The sequence below is a fragment of the Protopterus annectens genome, chromosome 6.part0 (assembly GCF_019279795.1).
Source record: "Protopterus annectens isolate FY-2018-M chromosome 6.part0, PAN1.0, whole genome shotgun sequence".
In the NCBI taxonomy this organism is placed as follows: Eukaryota; Metazoa; Chordata; order Ceratodontiformes; family Protopteridae; genus Protopterus; species Protopterus annectens.
Window position 1 is genome coordinate 767,658,332 of NC_056737.1, and position 22,602 is coordinate 767,680,933.

The 22,602-nt window shown below is 43.8% G+C and overlaps 1 protein-coding gene across 1 annotated transcript in view; it reads left to right on the plus strand.

Moving 5' to 3' along the window:
• ARID4A (AT-rich interaction domain 4A) overlaps positions 1-22,602 on the plus strand; it is an 877,572-nt gene that overhangs the window by 246,052 nt on the left and 608,918 nt on the right. The window contains exon 9 of the mRNA XM_044073577.1: positions 6,077-6,156. Within this exon, the coding sequence (XP_043929512.1) occupies positions 6,077-6,156 (80 nt within the window). The remainder of the gene's footprint in view (positions 1-6,076; positions 6,157-22,602) is intronic.

The window sequence follows — 22,602 nt, forward strand, 5'->3', positions numbered from 1 at the left end:
TAATCAGTTTCATTTTAGGATATTGCTTCTGGTCTGGGTGGTGAATGCAGTACTTATTTGGTATGTTGTTTGTCTTTTTGGCTTTTCCCGGTTAGGGGTCGCCACAGCGGAACTCCGGTCCGCTAATGATTGCCAGTAGATTTTTTTGTGCCGAGTTGCCAGTCTGATGCCCAACTTTCAGCTAAGGCACGCCCATTCACGCATGTCTTTCGGAGGCCACTCGACCGCGGGGAGGACATGCAGACTCCACACAGAAGGCACTCCAGCCAAGAATCGAACAGGAGAACCTCCTTGCTGTGAGGCAGCAACGCTACCGCTGTACCACCGCTGCTTCAACCACAGTACTTACTTGGTATATGTTTTACTAATCTGTCATTTTTAAAATTAGAAATGATAGATATTTCTCTTGAACAGGGATGTTTTTGTCACGATTTATGATTACCCCCCCCCCCCAAAAGATAATATACATTAAAAGGCTTTGTTGTAGTGTACTGGCTCACTGGCCGTTTTGCACAGGAATGGGCATGGCCACAGTGGTTGACAGAACTAATGCCTGTGATTGGGTATGCAAATGATGAATGATTGGCATGCCATGCAGATTTGCCAATGGCATCATGCATACATTGATTGTTGATTAGTTTCTTTCTAAATTAAGGTGGTTTCAAAATAGTATTGCATAAGCACATTGTCTGTTCATGTGTTTGCACTTGTCTAGCCCTGTAACACACTTTGTGTTCCCTCCAATAATGCTGAGAAAAGTGATGTTTGGATTTTAATTTCTTATTTCCCTTCGATGTGTATTGTATTAAAATAAGTGCGGGCGATGCCAGTAATGACTTTAACAAAAATATTTAACTTGAATTCACATTCATTGTGTAGTGTTTGTTTACTCTCTTCCTCAATGTAGTGCGATCTTGGAGTTGGTATACTGAAGTGGGGGGGGTGCCAGGGGGGTGTTCCCACCTCCAAAAGCAAAGGGAAAACAGTAATGTAAAGATGCACATCACCGGTACTGCCCTGTTGCTGTTTACCTTTAAGACCAGTGTTTACCAGTGAAATACGCAAGGCTGTTCTTGTGGTACTGGGTAACAGACAAGTCAGCTTTACAATTCCGATAGATTGGACTGAAATAGTAGTCTATTAAGAACTGGCAAGTAACCCTTTTTACTGTCTGATAATGCATGTTTTAGAAATTGAGTTCAAATACCTACCAGATATATTTGCAAATCTTTTCCTGAACTTTATACAGATGGTTTCCATGAATATCCAATTCTGCATGCATGTGCTTCCTCATCAGGATGAAGATGAGAACCACATCATATCAGTTATTTATGAGTACAGATGGATGTCAACCAGCTGGGGTGGGGTTTGGGCAGCGCTTGCTAATGCGCATCTGGTGAACCAGTATACTACAACATCGCCCATTGAAATATGTTACTCAGCCAAGTGTGTTCTTTTCATAAAGTGGTACAGTTGATTTGCAAAACAGATTAGCATACTTCTTTTTATTATACTTTCTAGTTACTTATGATTCACCTTCTGTTCATTTGCAAAGTCTTTCCGAGAAAAACAATGTCTTGAAATCCACAGACTTTGTTTTTCAAGTTAGTTTATGATCTCTTGTAATTACTGATATTTCTACAAGTGGCCCCCCGGCATGCTCCCAGTCTTCACAAGCTGTTGGTGGTCCTAGATATATTCACATGTAGGCTGCTGATATTCCATACCTTCTTGTCAAGGTTTCCCATGAGGCTCCACTCTTGGTTGCAAAACTCTACCATGGGAGGCAAGCATCTTTGCTGTTTTGGGTTATACACTTTTTAAGTGCACTACACAGATTATTCACATGAAGCTGGCCCCGTTACATTGTTTACCTTAATATGTGCTGTATAAACATCACCTTCTTGCATTGCATTCTATGTTGAATATATTGCACATCAAACAGAATTCCAATAGCTGTTATGCCATGGAAGCTGTGCCAGTGTAATTCTCTGAAGCTTTCATGAAAAATCATCAAGCCGTTTTGATGATTTGGGTTTTTGTATACAAGGAGCAAAAATTGCCAAAAAGTAGTTCTGGGCTAGTCAGCAGTAAAATGTTTGCCTTCATTATCCAAATATTTTCTTTCAAAGTTTTCTTATCTCCAAGAAAGTTTCTGGTTTCTCAGGTAGATTAATAGAGCATTCTTACTCCATTCCCTTGTCTTGCTGGACAAGTCTCCTCTTCATTATTTTTTTAAATACTACTGTAACTTGGTTGCCTGTACTCTTCTCGCTACATTACTGCTGGTGCATCATCAGCTTGGTACTGAGCATTAGTTGTCATCTCCTTTGGCCAATTGCCTGCTTGTGCAAGTCTGATAGCTGAGCTTCTAAATGGATTTATTCATGGGATCATAGGAGGTTACAAGGCTGTTGGCCCTGAGGCCCTTAGCCTAGCCAAGAGTTTAGCCCATGTTTAGACAAATCAGCACCCGATGCCCCTGTCCAGCAAGGACGTGGGTGGAATCCCAGGGGTATGTTTTCTGTTTCCCATCCAGTTATCCAGGTTGCGCTTAAAAAGGGGTAAAGAGGTACTCTGCTTGATGTGGAGAGGGAGGCTATTCCATAGATAGGGGAGTCTCTGGGACACAAATCTATCCCACCAACAAGTCTTGTTGATGTCACAGTCCAGGTTGAGGCCACACGTGCGGGTTACTCGAGTGGAACTTAACTTGTGTATATGCAGCAGTCCCATCAAGGTGGAGTCCGTGATAGTCTTGTTTGCCAGACAGAGGGCACCTCTGAGGAGTCTGTATGAAACCGAGTAGAGGGATAGGCAAGCCCTCTCTGTGTATGGTAGATGTGTGAGGCCCTGGATTCGACTGGTGAGGAACCTCTGTGGTCTCTCCAGCTGCTGCATGTGCTTTGCGAGGTACATACCAAAATGGGCATTGTACTCTAATGGGCCTTATAAGGGAAGACTACAGGGATGTTATGACCTCCTTGTCCCTGGATGAGATACCCTTACTTATGAGGTGGGCCATGTAGAAGGCTTTCTGTACAACAGAAGCAACATGGTGGTAAAGTGTCAGGTTGCTATCAACCTGGGTGTCCAGATCCCTCACGACTGATTGAGTGCTTAGGATGTTATTAATGTGATAATTTGTGGGGACGTCACTCTCCCAAAAGGGGGTGGATGATGCATTTTTTGGTATTCAGCTTGAAGCCATGTTTCTGGAACAAGTCATTTGTCTGAGTTAGACCCTCTTGAAGGAAGTCCACATCACTAGGGGAATTGATGACCGCATCCAGCTTGCAGTCATCTGCAAACTTGGTCAGCCATAGCCCACTGGGTTTGCCTGCACATCAGAAAAGTTATTCCCAAATAACAGAGGCCCCAAGACCGAACCCTGGGGTGTGCCGCTTGTTACAGGTCTAGTGTTTGAGGTGGCTTCCCCTATTTTGACTACATGGGTTCTGTCAGTGAGCTAGTTTGCTACCCATCTGGTAACATATGGATTGATGCCTAGTTCAGAGAGTTTCTCTATTATGCCCGAGTGGGGAATAGTGTCAAAGGCTTTGGCCTGGTCAAGGTAGGCAGTGTGCACGGTCTTCCCCTCATCCATGGCTTTGGTGGCAGTCACAAAGGAGTCTACCAGCTTTAGCAGACATGACATCCCCTTGACAAAGCCAAACTGTGTGGGATCAAGTGTTTAGAGGTTGCCAGTGTCCATGTTGATGAGGTCCGTGATAATCCGTTCCATGGCCTTGCAGATCAGGCTAGTTAGGCTGATGGGTCTATAATTTCCCGGATCGGTGGACACTCCACCTTTGTGTAAAGGGTTGACAGTGGCTGTCCTCCACTCAGCTGGGATGAAGCCAGTACTCAGGCTTTGGTTGAATAGGGTACCTAGTGGTGCTGCAAGTTCCTTCCTGAATTCGCGTAGGATGCAGCCTTGGATGTTAGTGTCCCATGGAGATGGTATTTTTTGCCTTTGAGAGAGCAGTGTTGACCTGTTCCATAGATATAAGGGAAAGGGGGCAGGTACTGGGGAGGTCCTGATTTACTGATGGGAGGGGGGGGGGGGCAGAGGGATAAAGTTTTTGTTGAATCTGTCAGCCAGCATGTTTGCTATGTCTATGGCATTTGTATATGTGGTGTCCTTGACCACCAGTTCTGAACAGGTCTGGGTGCTTCCTTTGAGGTTGCAGACATATGTGAAAGAAGGCCTTATGATTGTCTCTAGTAGATGTGGCCAATTTGGACTCAGGATTTCCCTAGTGCTCTTAGTTGCTTGTTCAGGCTAAGGAGACATTGCTTTCAGTTTGGCACCTGCTCCTTCTTGGTCTTGGATAGCAATTTTTTTCCTTTTGTTATAGGAGTTTGTTTATTGCAGATGTCCACCAGACAGGTTTACTGTTCCTTGCAGAGGATGATTTATTCCTGTAGGGTATGCCTGATTCCATGCATCTATATAAATGCTCGTATAGTGCTTTGCTGTAGTTTTGGATATTGGTGCCAGTTCCTACAGAGAAGGAGGGGGCTGTAAAACTGTTTTTACCATCCCTCAGTAGGCTGTAATCAGCTTTGGAGAAGTTTTTGTGTGAGATCCTAGCTAGAGGGGGGTTGGGGGAGATGGTGACCTCAAAAGTGAGTGCTTTGTGGTCAGATCTTACCAGGGAGGATGGTACTATAGGGATGCTGCAGTGGTTACATATGTTGGTTAATACCAAGTCCAAGATATTATCACCCCTTGTGGGGGTATCGATTAGGTGTTCCAAGGAATCTCTGGGCATTTGTGCTCTGGCATGAATAGTTCTTCCAGTCTGTGTTTGGAAAGTTAGTCACCTAGGATCAGGGTAAACGATTGAATCTTGATGGATTCGAACAGGTCCAAGTAGGCAGATTGGGCATCTTGTGTCAGATTTGGGGGCCGGTAGCTAGCTATGATTTGAATAGGGGTCTTGTCAGTGGTTAACTACACCTGGAGTGTCTCCTGTGCATCACTGTTTGACCAGCCTGGAGGTGTGTATGTCTTAAATGTATATTGAAACTCCACCTCCCTTTTCTTTACTGCCCACAGTTTGGGGTCTGAATGTGTTATAGGATGAGTAACCAGGTAAGGCTGGGGTGCTGTCCTCAGCTTTGAACCAGGTTTCTGTGACTGCACAGGTGTCAGTATTTTCCAGGGTTAGGAATGCTTGCAATGAGTGTAGTTTCATGTTTAGACTCCTAACGTTTAGCCACATGACCTTTTAATTTGTGTTTTGTTGAAATTTTTATGTTGGCAGTTTTAAACTCCTCACTTTTCCTAAAAAAGGCACTATAGGGGAGGCAAGAGCCTTTGCCAGAAGCCTTAAGCCCAGGTGAGACAGATGCAGGCCATCTCTGGCAAAGCATCATGATCTGTCGATCATACCTTCCCAGGCTGTCAGCTACTGATCCCCCTGGAATGACACCAGAAACTAAGCCAATTGCAGAAGTCAGTCATTTTCTGTTTGTATTGAGGCATTGTTCTGGGTGACGGCAGAATGCTGCTTAAGGCTAGGGACATACCTGCCTGGGACACATAATCTGCTAGCTCAATCATATCTCTCCTCATGTGGTCGAGAGAGGTATGTCTCAAGTCATTTCACACCAACATATGGACTATGACAGAGTCATAGCAGTACCTGTTGAGAGACTTGAGTGTGTGTGTGATTTGGCGGATTCTGGCACCTGAAAGACCACTAACCATGACTTTCTCCTTATCCAGCATGGTTTGAGGCACATATGTGTGTCTCACAATGGCGTCTCCTATAACTAATATGTTGGGTTTATGGTGAAGTCTTGGTGGTTGTGAGGCACAGGTGTGTGGACTATGCGTGGTATGTGGTGTGGGGGGCTGTGGAGATCGCATGTGTTTTTGCCTCAGAGGTCTCCTTTGTTTGGGTGTGTTTATGTGGAGGACCTTATTTGTAAATTAACTGTGAAGCTGCTTGTTTAAATAAAAAAAAATAAAAAACTTGCCTTGGCAGCCTTAACTGCCATCAGAATGACATGAATGTTCAAATTTGAGTAGTCATCGAATATTTTCTGCATATTTTCTCTGTAGGTGTTGTCTCCCAGCTGTAATGATGATTTGGCAGTGAAGAAGGAACAATGTTTAGTACGATCTTTTTCCGATTCTAAATTGTGAGTAATAAGAGTGTAAAATGTATTTCTTAAATATAATATTTATTAAGATTTTATGTAACTGCAATTAAATTTATATTTTCTGAAATTAAAAGTACAAGTGAGAGAGTGATATGTTTTGTATACATGCTTGAATTTAGCAGCCAAAAAGAATTGCATTGTTTGTCTGACCTACCCATTTATTATGCCAAGATACTTAGTTTCCCCACGTTGTATGCCTACTTTAGTTTATTTTCTTTGGATCTCGCTTTCCAGGCAGTCACTGTTGTAGTTTTCCATTTTTTTTCACCCTACCCATGTCCTACCATTTTTTACATCAGATTTTTGCAGTAGGTGCTAAAATCTTAAGTATGTCCCAGTTCAAGAATATAACATAGTCAGTGCTACAAACTTAAAAGGCAGATTTTATTGATCCTTGGGACTCCTTTTGATATACAGTTTTATACTGTTGTACTGTCTCTTCAGATGACATTTGAAAGCTTAAACAAAAATACAGCACAGAGTTTTATTTTAAGATTTGTTTTTAATGTGGATGTGAGACTTTTTCTACCTGGCATGGGCATTGAGAGTTGCATTCCTAGAAGCATTTTGTCAGGAGGATGCTTACATGTGCTATTCCTAGGATCACAGGAAAGGTAAGGCAATTGAGTCTTGCTGTCATTTCACATCTTGCTAGTACCCACCGTTACACTGTATTTCTGTTTTCAAGGAGGACTGGGTCAGTCGAGCTGGAGTGGATTTGTGAATACCTATCCAATTTCTTTTGGAAGGAAAGTAATCTATCACACTGGTCAGTTTGCAGCAGGAGTCTATTCCAGAGGTGGGATCTCTTCATTGTGTTTCATCTGCTGATGAAGATTTTGATCTCTTTTCCTGGTATTTGGGTACTGTCCAGTTTGTCCAGATGTAAAAGATACAGGACCACAAAGTCCTTAACGGTGCAAAAAGGCATGGCATAGATCTCTCTTCAGTCTGTAAGATACTGAAAAATAAAAGGACTGTTTCCAGTCTTTTCTGATATCTTAGAGTTTCTAAGACAGTGATGATCTTAGAACTCTGGGACGTTCTCAGTGGGAGTGGATGTGCATCAGGGTTCTGCTCAGAACTATTTAGGTTGGAGGGGCAAATCTGCAAACCAGTTGTATGCTGATGATGTGGCATTACAAAATCGCATCTGGACAAGAACTTCAGCAAATGATAAAAGAATGGAATGCAAAACTTGAAGGCACCTTGTTAGAAGTTGAATGCTTAGAAGACCAATGTTATGGCAGCAAATGGGGAGAAAGTCAGTAGAAGCTGAAAATTGAGATACAAGGGAAAATAGTGGAACAAGTTAACAGCTTTAAGTATCTGAGATGGATGGTTGAGGAGAAGGGAAGCCGTGAATGAGGAGGTCAGAGCTGGAATCCTAATTGCTGCCACCGACTGTCAATGTGTCAAGTAGTGTGCGTCAGAAGAATGTCAGAGAAGCAATGAGGTGTACAAAACAGTGGTGTGGAGTGAAAATGGAGAACCTGAAGAAGCTAGAGGTAATTAGCAGTGAAGTACTTAAGATGGGTGATGGTATGTGCACTGTAGGACAGATAAAGAAATTGATTATATCTGACCAGAAGCCAAAGCAGCTCCAGTTGCTGAAAATGTCAGATAGGTGGTTTGGGCACATGTACAGGGAAAGCAGAAGATGATTTGGTAATCATAATTTGGGAAAAACAGGAAATCCAGCAGAGAGATGGATGGATTGTGTGAGAGAATACCTGCGGCTGTCAGGCTTGACTGTTGCAGAAAATAGAATGGCACTAAATCGACAGAGATGGTGAAAGTTGACGCAGCATCCTTGACCCCATGTATAAAATGGTGAAAAAGTTAAGTTTATGATCTTAGTTAAGACCTCTAGAGTCTTTCTAGTTTGATGTATTTAGTGAGGTACATCTGAAAAGGGAGCTTTGTATTCAATAATTGGCTTAATCAGTACAGAATACATGTGGACAGTAACCACTTTAGATCTAAATTGTATTCCTTTGGTGTTTAGCTGGGTTGAATAGAATAGAATGGAATGCCTTTCTGAGTATTACTACTGGATGATCAAGGGAGAGGGAATTAACACCTCAAGTTCCAAGTTCTTTAACAATGTTCTCATTGTGGAGTTGGGTGTTTGTGCTGTATGCTGGGTTGAGGGAGGGGTTGTATATCAAATATTACATTATTGCATTTTTTACCATTTTAATTTCAGACCGTTTATGGGAGTAAGTTCTTGCTGAAGAGCTTTGGAGTCCTACAGAGATTTAACTGGGAGTCATTGTCATCTACAGACTTGGGTAGTCAGAGATCTTAATTCATAGTCTGGAGATCAGATGAGTAAAATGCTGAACTAGTCACTGTCCCTTGTGGAGCACCACTGTACGCCTTCGTACTCTGAGGCACTTGCTACCCACACCATTTGGAACTTGAGATTTGACAGGTTTCTTATGATTGCTTAATAAGAAACCTGTCAAATCTCAAGTTCCAAATGACGTGGGTAGCAAGTAAGTGCCTCAGAGTGCGAAGGCGTCCTTATGATTGCTTAACTGCCACCGTGGTACATCAGTAGCGTTGTTACCTCACAGCAAGAGGTTCTCCCGTTCGATTCTTAGCTTGGCTTGGGAATGCCTTCTGTGTGGAGTCTGCATGTCCTGCCCGCGGTTGGATAGCGTTTGAAAGACATGCATGCGTAAATGGGCGTGTCTTTATTGAAGGTTGGGCGTCAAGCTGGCACCTTGGCATTTCGTAAAAAATCTACTGCCAGTCCTTAGTGGACCGGAGTTTCGCTGTGGCGACCCCGTGCCGGGAAAAAGCCGAAAGACAAACAACAACTTATGATTGCTTAATAAGATTACTGCCTCAAAGCTCCAGGATTCAGGGCTCAGTCCTGATCCTCTTCTCACAGACATTTTACATGTTCTCCGTGTCTCTTCATCAGTTTTTGTCACGTGTGCTAGTTTCCACCCACCTACCAATAACACACTTGTTGATTTGGCTTTATTAAACTGTCCATATGTTCTTTTTATTGGTGGGGTTAGCCCTACTAGGCACAGTGTATTTTCAGTAGGGGTCTGAAATTCTGCTCATACTTATGAGTGGAAATTTGGCAAGGACACCAGTGAAATTCACCTACTTTTAGTCATTGGAGTACAAGGACTCTGGTCATAACTGACAGTAGCATTTGTGATCCACCATACCTTATGTAGAGAATTCTAAGTGTCACGTTTGCAAATCTGTACAGACATTTCAGTCTATTGCTTGTTGCCTGGGTATTTGAATATGAACTGTTGTCTGAAGACTAATTGTATAGTTGCTGGAACTTTGTGCTCCTACCAACTTGCACTTCACTGTGTTTGGTAGGTGGCTGGAGTTGGATGCTGTTGCTAGCTCACAAGTTTCAACCTTATAGGAAATAGTGGAAAAAGCTAAATTGAAGCATATCATTTTCTGGTTAGTTGTAAGGTTAAATGTTTGAAAGATGCCCTTTAACCTACTGATCCAATATTGCCTTTTTTTCATGCGATTCAACCTTTGGGTTATAAAATCTGGTTTACTATCACTTTGTCGATCGCAGTTCATGCGATTGACAAAATATCGAATCTGGCTGTCACTGACTCGTTAACTCAAAAAAGAAAATGTCGGAACTGACAACAGCAAATGCAGTACAGCATTCGCTGTTGTCAGTTCCAACTTTTCAGTGCAGCTCGCACTATAGTGGGGATCAGAAAATGTACCCTTTCCCTCACTATAGTGTGATCCCAGAGTTAGTATATTTAAGTAGCGGGGGTGGGGGAGGTGCAGGGGGCTTGCCCCCCCTGCAGTCATGTTATTTACTGTGCAACGCACAGTAATGGTGTCCCCGAAAGTGTGGTAACTGTTCGAAAATGTGGAAGTCGACATTTACAGTCACCAGACTTCGATTTTGTTATTGTTCGTTGATTTTAGTTTCGAGGTTTTTGCCTTGACATAACCGTGATTCGCTGTTGTGCGATCCGGTTAAATGATAGTAAACCGTCAAATCTGACCTCTGCACCTTTAGAAGGGTGGATCCAGGGCTCTGACTCGTCTCCTACTCATAATCCCTCTCTTCCTCCAAGTACATCCGATCTCATTTACTGTCTGATCTAGAAAGTCTCGCTTTCAATGGCTCAGATTTTTTCATCTAGTAGATGTTTTGTTTTTTTGTTTTCTTGTTTATTCTCTGTCTTTGGGCAGTTTTCTTTTTATCTTTACCTTTGTCCTCCTGTTTTTTTTTTTTTTTGTTTGTTTTTTTTTTTTTTAAGTATAATTTGTATATTTTCTGTGTCTAAAATGTTGCCATTTTCAAAGTCTCTGGTCCTGTTAGAATCTTTGAGTCTGACATTGAGGTTACCTCATTAGTCTGATTAGACTCCCCCTCAGATCCAGTCAACTACACTGCCTTGTTTTTCACCAGGGCTGGGTGAGCCTTAAGCTCCATTCCTTCAGGAGAGGTGTCCATCTAGATCACCATCAGTAGTGTCATCTTCTAGGTCTGTTTGGTCTTCAAGGAGCTTTACCAAAGCAGACATTGACAGGATGATGTGGAGATTCCTTTGGATGCAAATTCAGCTAGGGGTTCTCCTGGCTGTGTCAACACTGGACGTTACTCAAATGTCTCCAATTACCCCTCCACTAATTTCTCCTCTCCCAGTCTGCTGTTTGGATTTCAGCCTCCTGGTAACACCCACATTAGAGCTGACAGTCCTGTCCATTTAGACTCTGGCTATGTACCTTACTTTTTTTACTCCAGTGCCTTTGGGTTGGGAAAAGTCTCTGAGCCGAAGCATTGGTGTTAGTGCTCTGAGTTCATAGTCTGTACGAAAATATTTGGAGCAGTCTATCTTGTTCAATGCCTCCACACTAGGTAGCTCGGCCATGATGTCTACTTCTGATCTGGGTTGGGAGAGGGTCTTACTTCATCTAGTTGTAATGGGGTGGGTGTCTCTTCGGACCCTGTGTCCAAGGATTTTGAAAGCGTTCTGGCCAGGTCAAGAGAAAAGGTAGATGTTCTTCATGTTTCACTGTTGCAGTCATCACACTTTGGTTATCTGCCTGCAGGTAGCCCTCAGTCGGCCCGAGTACCAGAGACTTAGTATTTCTGCGTCGGATGCTGTCGCTCCAGGACTGACAAGTCAGGGGTATAAAAACAGGCAGCCGACGCCATTACATCAGTCTTCCGTGCCGAGGAGCCCGAAGCAGAAGCAGTTAGCAAGTGCTGGTCGGCCACTACCTGAATTTTCATTTACAAATTGAATAATCCTGAAGTCTTCTAAAGCTAAGTACCCCGATGGGGATCCTTTTTTCTTGCTCTAACCAATGTCAGAAAATTAACAATGGTCTTGCCTGTGGAAAGCAAATACCACACAGAGATTTCCATTCTTACTGCATCACTTGTTTAGGCCCAGACGACGACTTACCTCGCTGTTGTTTTTGTGCCTTGTTCAACACCCGAACCATTCGTCATCAGGCTCTCATTGTCACTAAATTCTTCGATGTTCTTCGTGTTTCACTGTTGCAGTCATCACATTTGGGTCATCTGCCTGAAGGTAGCCCTCAGCTGTCCTGAATACCAGAGTCTTGGATTCCTACATTGGATGCAGTCTCTTCTTCCCTGACGTCAGGTCGTCGGGTATAAAACATCCAGCCGACGCCATTTCATCAGTCTTTCTTGCCGCGCAGTGCCCGAAGCAGAAACCGTTCGCAAGTGCCTGTTGGCCAAGTCCTGAAATTTTCGTTTTCGAGTATCAAAACCAAAGTCTTCAAAAAAGCTAAGTACCTCGTTTGGGATCCTTTTTCTCGCCCTTAACCGATATCACTAAAAGTTAACAATTGTATTACCTGTGGAAAGCAAATACCTCATAAAGATTTTCATTTGTACTGCATTCCTTGCTTAGACCCAGACCACAATGTTCTTCTCTGTCAGTTCTGTGCCTTGTTCCACCCCCGAACTATTTGTCATCTGTTTATATTTGCAGCAACTTATTTTGAACTCGATATAACTATCCAGAAATTACTTCAGTAAGCCATCTGACTGCCGATATTCTGAAAAAACATAAGGATAAAGACAGACAGACTGCATAGGTCCAAAACTGCCGATGACGCTTCCGTTAAGCTAGTCGCCATTCCGCCGGTACTCAGTGAGGCACTTTCGCAGCCCCTGATACATGCTACATCAGATCCGCAGGCCTCTACTGAGACCCATTCGGAGTCTGGTATGCCGCAAGATGCTTCTTCGACTATGGAACCTGCGGATGGCTCTACCTTGGATGGGTCAGGAGCCGCTGTGCAGGCACTGGCTTCTGAGGGTGTATTCAGGCCTACAGACTTGCATTTTAAACCGATGCCATCTTCTTTCTCCAGGCCTAAATCTCAACCCATGCCTAGGAAACCGACGTCCAGACTGCATGCACAGGCGCTAATGCCTAAAAAACAAATGCTTAGAATGGCTAAAGACCTTATTACCTTAGTTAGGGGAAGCCAGCCTTCCCCCTCCTAGAGACCTAGAACTGATTTTCCTTCTGATTCTTCTGATCAGGAATTTGATATTTCTGTTTCTTCTGATTACCAGGATTTGCCCCTATCTACATATGAGGATTCTGATGCAGAGGATTCTATTCCCTCTGCTTCCCCTACAGAGGATTTTTCTTTTGGTGAAGCCCAGCACACTCTTAGGGTACATTTCCGCTGGGAAAGCCAGGATTACTTTGACTCCAAAAAGAGGCTTAGGGAATTCTTATTCCTCCCTCAAAACAGGCCTTTAGCTATCCCTCCAGTTCTGGACATTGATGCCTTCTTGAACTCCAGCCTTTCCTCAGACACTTTACCTCTAGCTCCCAGAAAACCTTATAGGTATTAAAGAGTATCTGACTCTCACAAGTTCCTCTTCAAGAGTCCTACTGCGGATCCAGAGACCATTTCCCAAGGACCAAAGGGCATTAAGGCTATTGCTGCCATAAACCCTACCCCTTCTAATAGAGATTCTAGAGCCTTGGACAGATGGGGTAAGAAGGTATATACTTCTTCTACTTTGGCCATTAGAGCTTTAAATTGCCAGGCTCGTATGTTAAAATACCAGCAGCATATTATGGGACTACTTAAACAGAAAATGATGTTGATTCCTGGCTGTGCTGAGCACAAAGAATTACAGGACTTAATGCATTCTGCTGAACAAGTTGGTAAACATACTTTGTAATGTGGTTTTGATTTTTTTGAAGCATCATGCAGAGCTGCTGTCACTGGGTCTGTGCTTAGAAGACATGCTTGGCTTAAGGAACAAAACTTGCCAGATCATGTTAAAGCTAGATTACTGGATGCTCCCTTAAACCAAGACCGCCTGTTTGGCAATAAAGCAGAAGTCCTCAAAAAGATGGATGAAAAAGCTAAATCTATGCAAACTGTTAAAGATTTCCTGCAAGTACAGCCTCCTAGATTTAGTAGGCATTGGCCTTCAAAGAATTGGTCCTGTCCAGTCTCTTCCAGTCCTTCTCAGTCCAAACCCAAGAACAGCAGGCCACCTAGGTTACAGTCTCAGGCTACGCACAGGCCTAAGCAGTAGGGGGCTCCTACTTCCAAAGTAGGAAGTAGTAAGACACCCCCCTATGGAAAAATGTCGCAATAACTTAACCTTAACCCTTCCAAGCCCTGCTCAACTGCCTGCTCCCTTAGGAGAAAAGGTTGCCCTGCATAAAAAAACTGGAAACTCATAACCCAGGACAAATGGGTTTTAAATATAGATTTCCAAGGCTATAGATTCCACTTCCACACCCTACCAACCCAAACGGTTGGCCAGACCTACCCCCAAATCAGTGGGCAGAGGCTCAACAGTAGGTTCTCTCTCTTCTAAGTATCAGGGCTATTCAGCCTGTCCCAGCAGAGGAAAGGGGACAAGATTTTTATTCAAGACTTTTCCTGGTACCCAGAAAAGACAGCTCATGGCGTCTTATCCCGGACCTCTCTATTCTAAACACCTTTTTGGTAATCCCAAAATTCAAAATGCTAACACTTTAACAGCTGCTTCCTATGCTAGGCAAATAGATGCCTGGTTGGCAACCTTAAGCTTAAAGGAAGCTTATCTGAACATTCCAGTAAGGGAGGCTTGCAGAAAATACCTATGATTCTGGGCAGGCTCCATACACTGTCAGTTCTCTGAACTTCCCTTTGGCTTATCTACTGCGCCCAGGGTATTCACAAAGTGTCTAGCTCCAGCCATTCCATTTTGCAGACAGAGAAATATTCAAATATACCCATACCTGGACGATTGTCTGATTCAGGCAGAAAGTCAGGGCTTGCTATTAAAACATCTGGCATTCGTAAAGAAGCTTCTAACCTCACTGGGGTACACCATAAACGAAAAGAAATCTCACTTGGTACTCTGCCAACAGATTGTATTCCTGGGAGCAAGCTTGAACACATCTTCCCAGATGGCTTTCCTCACTCCAGAGAAACAAGTTTATTTGACAACCTACTTCAAACTACTGGCCACAAAGACCCAGCTATCTGCAAGGAAAATTCTGCAAGCTGTGGGGTTCATGGCCTCTTGCATTCTACTAATTCCATGTGCAAGACTGCATATGAGGAAACTACAGTGGTGATCTAAAAAGTCTATGGTGCCAACATTCTCAGGACCTGGAGTCAATGATTCCTATCATTCCTTGCATAAAGACAGAGTTACTTTGGTGGGCAGAGGCCTGCTACCACAACAAGGGGCTCCCTTTCATTCTATCCCCTGCTGAACTAGGTCCCATCACTGTCCCTTGTGGAACACCACTGGACGCCTTAGTACTCTGTGGCACTTGCTACCCATGCCATTTGGAACTTGAGATTTGACAGGTTTCTTATGATTGCTTATTAAGATTACTGCCTCAAAGCTACAGGATTCGGGGCTCAGTCCTGATCCTCTTCTCACTGACGTTTTACATGTTCTCCGTGTCTTTTCATCAGTTTTCGTCACATGTGCTAGTTTCCACCCACCTACCAATAACACACTTGTTGATTTGGCTTTATTAAACTGTCCATATGTTCTTTTTATTGGTGGGGTTAGTCCTACTAGGCATAGCGTATTTTCAGAAGGGGTCTGAAATTCTATTCATACTTATGAGTGGAAATTTGGCCAGGACACCAGTGAAATTCACCTACTTTTAGTCATTGGAGTACAAGGACTCTGGTCATAACTGACAGTAGCATTTGTGATCCACCATACCTTATGTAGGGAATTCCAAGTGTCATGTTTGCAAATCTGTACAGACATTTCAGTCTATTCCTTGTTGCCTGGGTATTTGAATACGAACTGTTGTCTGTAGACTAATTCTATAGTTGCTTTTCCTGTGGAAATGTGTGCTCCTACCAACTTACACTTCACTGTGTTTGGTAGGTATCTAGAGTTAGATGCTGTTGCTAGCTCATAAGTTTCAACCTTATAGGAAATAGTGGAACAAAGCTAAATTGAAGCATGCTGTATTATATTCTGGTTAGTTGTAAGGTTAAATGTTTGAAAGATGCCCTTTAACATACTGATCCAATATTGCCTTTTTTTCATGCGATTCACCTTTGGGTTATCAAATCTGGTTTACTATCATTTTGTCGATCGCAGTTCATGCGATTGACAAAATATCGAATCTGGCTGTCACTGACTCATTAACTCGAAAAAGAAAATGTCGGAACTGACAACAACAAATGCAATACAGCATTCACTGTTGTTAGTTCCGACATTTCAATGCAGCTCGCACTGTAGTGGGGATCAGAAAATGTATCCTTTCTCTCAATATAGTGCGATTCCAAGAGTTAGTATATTTAAGTAGCATTTCCCTCACTATAGTGTGATCCCATAGTTAGTATATTTAAGTAGCAGGGGGTGGGTGAGGTGCAGGGGGCTTGCCCCCCCTGTCGACTTATTTACTGTGCAACGCACAGTAATGGTGAACCCGAAAGTGTGGTAACTGTCCAGACTCATCAGACTATGCATAGGGAGCTCACTTGTCATAGCAGTGCATTCAGGGCAAATGGTACCCGAGTCAGATGCACCTGCATATCAACCAAAAAGAAATGTTAGCTGTACAGAATTCCCTGCCAGCCTTCAAAGACCACATCCTTCCAGGACAATTATTGGTAAAGACAGACAACACCAGAGTTACGTGGTACATAAACAAGCAGGGGGAACCCACTCGTACTCTCTCTGCAGACTAGCCATGGCTCTGTGGAATACAGCCTTGAGTTACCAAGTGCACCTACAAGCTCATTTCCTGCCAGGCAAGCTAAATTCACTGGCAGACGACCCAAGCAGAAATCTCATGGACCCACACGAATGGAAACTGGAACCAAAAATATTCAACCTCTTGAGGAACAAATGGGGGACTCCAGAGATAGACCTGTTTTCCTCCCCTCAAAACTGCCATTTGGACAAATTCTGCACAAGGACTCCCCACAGTTAAGCTTGGAAAGTGGATGCCCTGTCCTTTACCTGGGAAAGCCTCTTGGTTTATGCCTTCCCCCTCTGCCTCTCCTCTCGAAGGTTCTGCTAAAGATCAAACAGGACAAACCAAGGACAATACTGATTGCACCAGACTGGCCACACCAGTATTGGTACCCCCTCTTACCCAGTAGGATACTGCTGGAACCATGACACCTACCTCAGACATCTTCCCTGCTGTCCCAGCAGACGGGCCAGATTCTACACCCTCAGCTTCAAACCCTGAACCTTGCAGCCTGGCTAATTCCTTGAGCTCCCCAATAGCATCCCACAGTAAGCAGGTGCTAGATGTCATTCTGGAAGCAAGGAAGCCTAGTACTAGAAAATCTTATGTTGAAAACTGGAAAAGATACTGTTCCTGGAGCCAGACTCGGGGGATGGGCACAACAATGCCCAGTTTACTTCATATTCTTCAATACTTAACAGAAATGCCCCACAAGGGCCTATCCTTCTCAATTAAAATTCATGCCTCTGCCATTTCAGCACATTATAATACTGAATCACCCCTCTTCTCTCACCCCTTGCTAAAGCAATTCCTCAGAAGGGCCAAAACTTAAGACCCCCAAGGCGAGCCCCTACTCCAGCCTGGGACCTTAACTTTGTATTGGAAAAGCTCACTCTCCCTCCATTTGAACCAGCTGCAACTGCAGAGTTGAAATTCATTTCTTGGAAAACGGCCTTCCTTCTAGCCATCACTTCAGCAAGAAGAGTGTCTGAATTACAGGCCCTCATGGCAGTGGAGCCCTACATTATTTTCCATGCAGACAGTTTCCCTCCGGGCCTATCCTTCCTTTATGCCCAAGGTGGTGTCTAGCGTGGCCCTAAATCAGTCCATTCATTTGCCTACCTTTTTCCCGAATTCACAAAACAAAGGTGAGCAAATACTGCACTCTTTGGATGTGCACAGACAACTTAGATTTTATTTGGACAGGACTAAGCCTCTCAAAATCTGAACAGCTGCTAGTGGGCTTTGCTGCAGGGGCAGAGGGGAAGGCCATTTCAAAGCAAGCCATTTCTAAATGGATAGCCCATTGCATTAATTTCTGCGATAAGCACTATGGAAAACCTAACCCACAGGAGATAAGATCGCATTCCACCAGGACTGCATCTACCTCTACAGCCTTCCTCAGAGGAGTCCCTGCCAGGGACATCCTAGAACCTGCTACCTGGAGCTGTGTACATACCTTCACCAAGCATTACCACATGCCTTTTTTTTTCTAAATCCAGAGCTGGCTTTGCCACTGCAGTCTTGCAGGGCTTATTAGCTGGTCCTATTGCTCTCTGACTTTCTCGTCCCTTCCTTAGCTTTGGGAATCGACCCAAATGTAATGACTAACATTAAAACACGAAGAACATAGTACAGTTGTGTACACTTACAATAAATATAGATGTTCGGTTGTATTCACTGTTGCAGTCCTGGTTACCCTCCCTTCAGCCCCCTGACTTCTCTTGGCTCTACCTTTCCTTCTTGTTTGGTGTATTAAAGCTTTCTGGTGTATTTGCTTTTTGATGGAGGTGTAACATAACATAATTGCTTCCAATTATGGGGGCACCTGACATCTGGGGCAAGAAAAACTGATGTAAAGACGTCGGCTGCATGTTTTATATCCTGATGACCTGACGTTATGGAAGAAGAGACAGTGTCCGACGCAGGAATCCAAGACTCTGGTATTCAGGAAAGCTGAAGGCTACCTGCAGGCAGATAACCCAAATGTAATAACTGCAACAGTGAATACACTCTAACATCTACATTTACGGTAAGTGTACACTACTGTACTTTCTTCAGCCACTGGAGCCCAACAATGCTGCAATCTTTTTGCTTCGTACCTAAACCACAAATGCAGCAGTTACTTCGCCCTAATCCCTCCACAGGGACAATCGTGAGGAACTCTAGTCCGCATTTGACCTCGGTGTCTTCCATATGGCATTCCCTCCCTTTCCTCTTCTAGCATAGTTTGTTCAGGAAACTGTATGGTGCAAGGCCAATGTAATCCTCATGGTCCTCTTTTGACCTCTGCAAGTGTGGTTCCCTTTCTTCTGGCCTCATCTGTTATACCTGGATATTGGACAACCTTCCAGATCTTCTGACTTGCCCATCCAGGCAGCTTCCCACAAATCTAGAGATACTGAGGTTAACCCCATGGTTCATCCATTTTTAATGGTGGCCAGAGATACTAGGCTTTCCACTAAAAATGTTTCATATTTTGTTAGCCTCTCAAAAATCAAGTACCAGAAAATTTACCTTGGCAAATGGAAGAGATTTTCTATTTGGTTAGCAGCTAAAGGGGGAGATCCCTTTTCAGCCCCATTTCCTTCTATCCAAGATTTTATCCAACCCTTTTCAGAAAGGTTCCAGTTTTTCTTCAGAGTTCACCTAGCTGCCATTTTTAATTTCCATGTTGGACAAAATCAAACTGCTGTAGCCTCTCTCAAGATTTCAAAGGCATTTCCAAAAAGATCTTTCTTATTGAAACCTCCTAAAAAATATCTTGTTCCTCCATGGGATATAATCGTTGAGCTTAAAGCCTTAACAGAATCTCTTTTCAAGCCTGCAGCTTCAGCAGACTTAAAATATGATGTTCTTCGTGTTTCACTGTTGCAGTCGTCACACTTGGGTTATCTAGCCCTCAGTCGGCCCGAATTCCAGACACTTAGTATTTCTGCATCTTTGCTCTCGCTCCAGGACTGACGTCAGGTCGTCAGGGGTATAAAAACAGGCGCCGACGTCATTACATCAGTCTTTCTTGCCCTTAGCAGAATCAATTTGAAAGTGCCGGTCGGCCACTACCTGAATTTTTGTTTACGAATTTAAAAATCCTGAAGTCTTCTAAAGCCAAGTATCCCGTTTGGGATCCTTTTTTCTTGCTCTAACCGATGTCAGAAAAAGTTAAGAATTGTCTTGCCTGTGGAAAGCAAATACCTCACAGAGATTTTCATTCTTACTGTGTCTCCTGTTTAGGCCCAGACCACGACGCCCCTCACTGGAGGTTTTGTGCCTTCTTTAATACCCAAACCATTTGTCGTTGGGCTCTCTTTGTAGCTAAATTCTTTCACTCTCAATCTCCGTATTCTGAAATGGCTTCAGTAAGTCATCCGACTGCCAATATTCCAAAAAAAGTAAAGATAAAGACAGAGACCGACCTTATAGGTCTAAAACTGCTGACCGTGCTTCCGTTAAGCTAGTCGCCAGTCTGCTGGTACTCGTTGAGGCACTTTCACAGCTCCTGATGCCCGCTTCAGTGGATTTGCAGGCCTCTACTGAGACCCATTCGGAGTCCAGTATGCCACGAGACTCTATGGAACCTGTGGATGTCTCTACCTTGGATGAGTCCGGAGCCGCTGAGCAGGCACTGGCTTCTGAGGCAGTTAATCACTGTACCGATGTTCAACTCAAACCAACAACTTCTTTTTTAACCAAAACTACAGAGTTTCTTAGGCCCAGAGTATGCACTATGCCTAGAAAACCAACAACCAAAGCCCATGCACCTGCTCCCATGCCACAAAAACAAATGCTTAGAATGGCTGAAGACCTTACTATGCTGATTAGAAGTCAGCCTTCCCCTGCTAAGAGACAGATTCCAGTCCCCTTCATCTTCTACAGACCAGGAGCTGATAACTGTGAAATTTCTGATTATGAAGATATGCCTTTATCTGCTTATGAGGATTCAGATGCAGAAGAATCCATTCCTTCTGCCTCCTCTCCAGAGGATTTTTCTTGTGGTGAAACCTTGCATAACTTACGAGAGCATTTCCACTGGGAATGCCAAGACTATCCTCAGTCCAAAAAGAGACTCAGAGAATTTCTAGAGGTGCCTCAACACAGGCCCTTAGCAGTGCCCCCTCTCCTGGATGTTGTGGACGATGATTTTATGGAATCCAGTCTTACTCCTGACACTTTACCTCCTGCCCCTAGGAAACCAGGTTGGTACTACAGAGTACCTGACACTCACAAATTTATTTTCAAGAATCCTACTGCTGACCAGAGATAATTTCCCAGGGGCCTAAAGGTATCAAGGCTGCTACAGCCAAGAATCCCAGCCCTTCGGACAGGGATTCCAGAGCTTTGGACAGAGAGGGTAAAAAGGTATATACCTCTGCAACTCTTGCTATTAGGGCATTGAATTGTCAGTTTCACATGCTGAAGTACCAGCAACATATTATGGAACTTATTAAACAAAAAGTGGCAACCTTTTCTGTGCAGAAAATAAAGAATTGCTGGAGCTTATCCACTCTACAAGCTAAGTCAGTAAGCATACTTTGCAGTGTGGCTTTGATGCCCTAGAAGCAACTTGCCGGGCAGCTGTCACTGGCTCTGTCCTGAGAAGACATGCTTGGCTGAAGGAGCAGACCTTGCCAGACCATGTCAAATCAAAGTTACTATATGCTCCTTTGAATAAGGACAGTTTGTTTGGCACCAAAGCAGAAGACGTTCTTACAATGATGGAAGAAAAAGCGAAGTCTATGTAGACTGTTAAAGAATTCTTACAAGTGCAACCCCTTAGATTCAGTAGGCATTGCCTTTCCAAACATGGTCCATTCCAGCCCCCTCCAGGCCTTCTCAAACCAGACCCAGGGGAAACGGACCACCCAGACTTCATTCTCGGGGTATGCAGAGATCTAAGCAATGGAGTGCCCCCACTCCTAAAGCAGGGAGTGTTAAGCCACCTCCTTACAGAAAAAGCTCACAATGACTTCTTTACTCCCTTCCCTAGCCCTGCCCAGTTGCTTGTGCCCTTAGGAGGAAAACTTGTCCTTCATGCAAAAAACTGAATGTCCATCACTCAGGACTGGTGGGTCCTCAACATTGTATCCCAGGGGCACATATTTTATTTCAATTCACTGCCAACCCCAAACGGGTTTCCAGACCTTCCTCCAAACCAGTGGGCAGAGGTTCATAACCATGTACTTTCCCTGCTCAATATCAGAAGTATTCAGCCGGTTCCAGTAGAACAGAGGGGTCAAAGATTCTACTCCAGACTCTTCCTGGTACCCATTAAAGAGGGCTCTTGATGCCCAATCCTGGATCTTTCCATTCTCATCACCTTCCTGGTGGTACCAAAATTCAAAATGCTTACCCTTCACAGCTTCTTCCTATGCTAGCCAAGGATGCCTGGTTAGTCACCCTAGACTTAAAAGAAGCCTATCTGCATAAACCTATAAGGGAATCATGCAGGAAGTATCTACATTTCAGGACAGGGTCTATGCATTATCAGTTCTCTGCACTTCCCTTTGGCTTATCTACTGTGCCCAGAGTATTCACAAAATGCTTGGCTCCAGCCATTGCATACTGCAGGTTGAGAGATAGCCAAATTTACCCGTACTTGGACGACTTCCTGATTCAGGCGGACAGTCAGGAATTGCTGCTGCAGCACCTGACATTTGTGATGAACCTTCTCACTTCCTTGGGGTACACCATCAACGAAAAGAAATCAAAACTGGTACCCAGTCAAAACATTGTATTCCTGGGAGCAAGCTTGGACACAACTTCCCAGATGGCATTCCTCACCTCAGGAAGACAAGTCTATCTGACAAACTACTTCAAACAAATGGCCACCAGAACCCAGCTGTCTGCAAGAAAAATACTGCAAGCTTTAGGGTTCATGGCCTCATGTATACTGCTGATTCTATATGCAAGACTGCATATGAGGAAACTCCAATGGTACTTTAAAAATGTCTTTGGTGCCAACATTCTCAGGACCTGGAAACAGTTATTCTGATCATACCTTGTCTAAGGACAGAGTTCCTCTAGTGGTCAGAAGCATGCAACCACAACAAAGGACTGCCATTTACTCAACCCCAAGCCGCCCAGACCATAACCACAGACTCATCAGACTATGCCTGGGGACACACATGTACATAATATGTATTCAGGGCCACTGGAGCCCAAGTCAAATTCATCTTCACATCAACCAAAAAGAGATGCTAGCTGTACAGAATGCCCT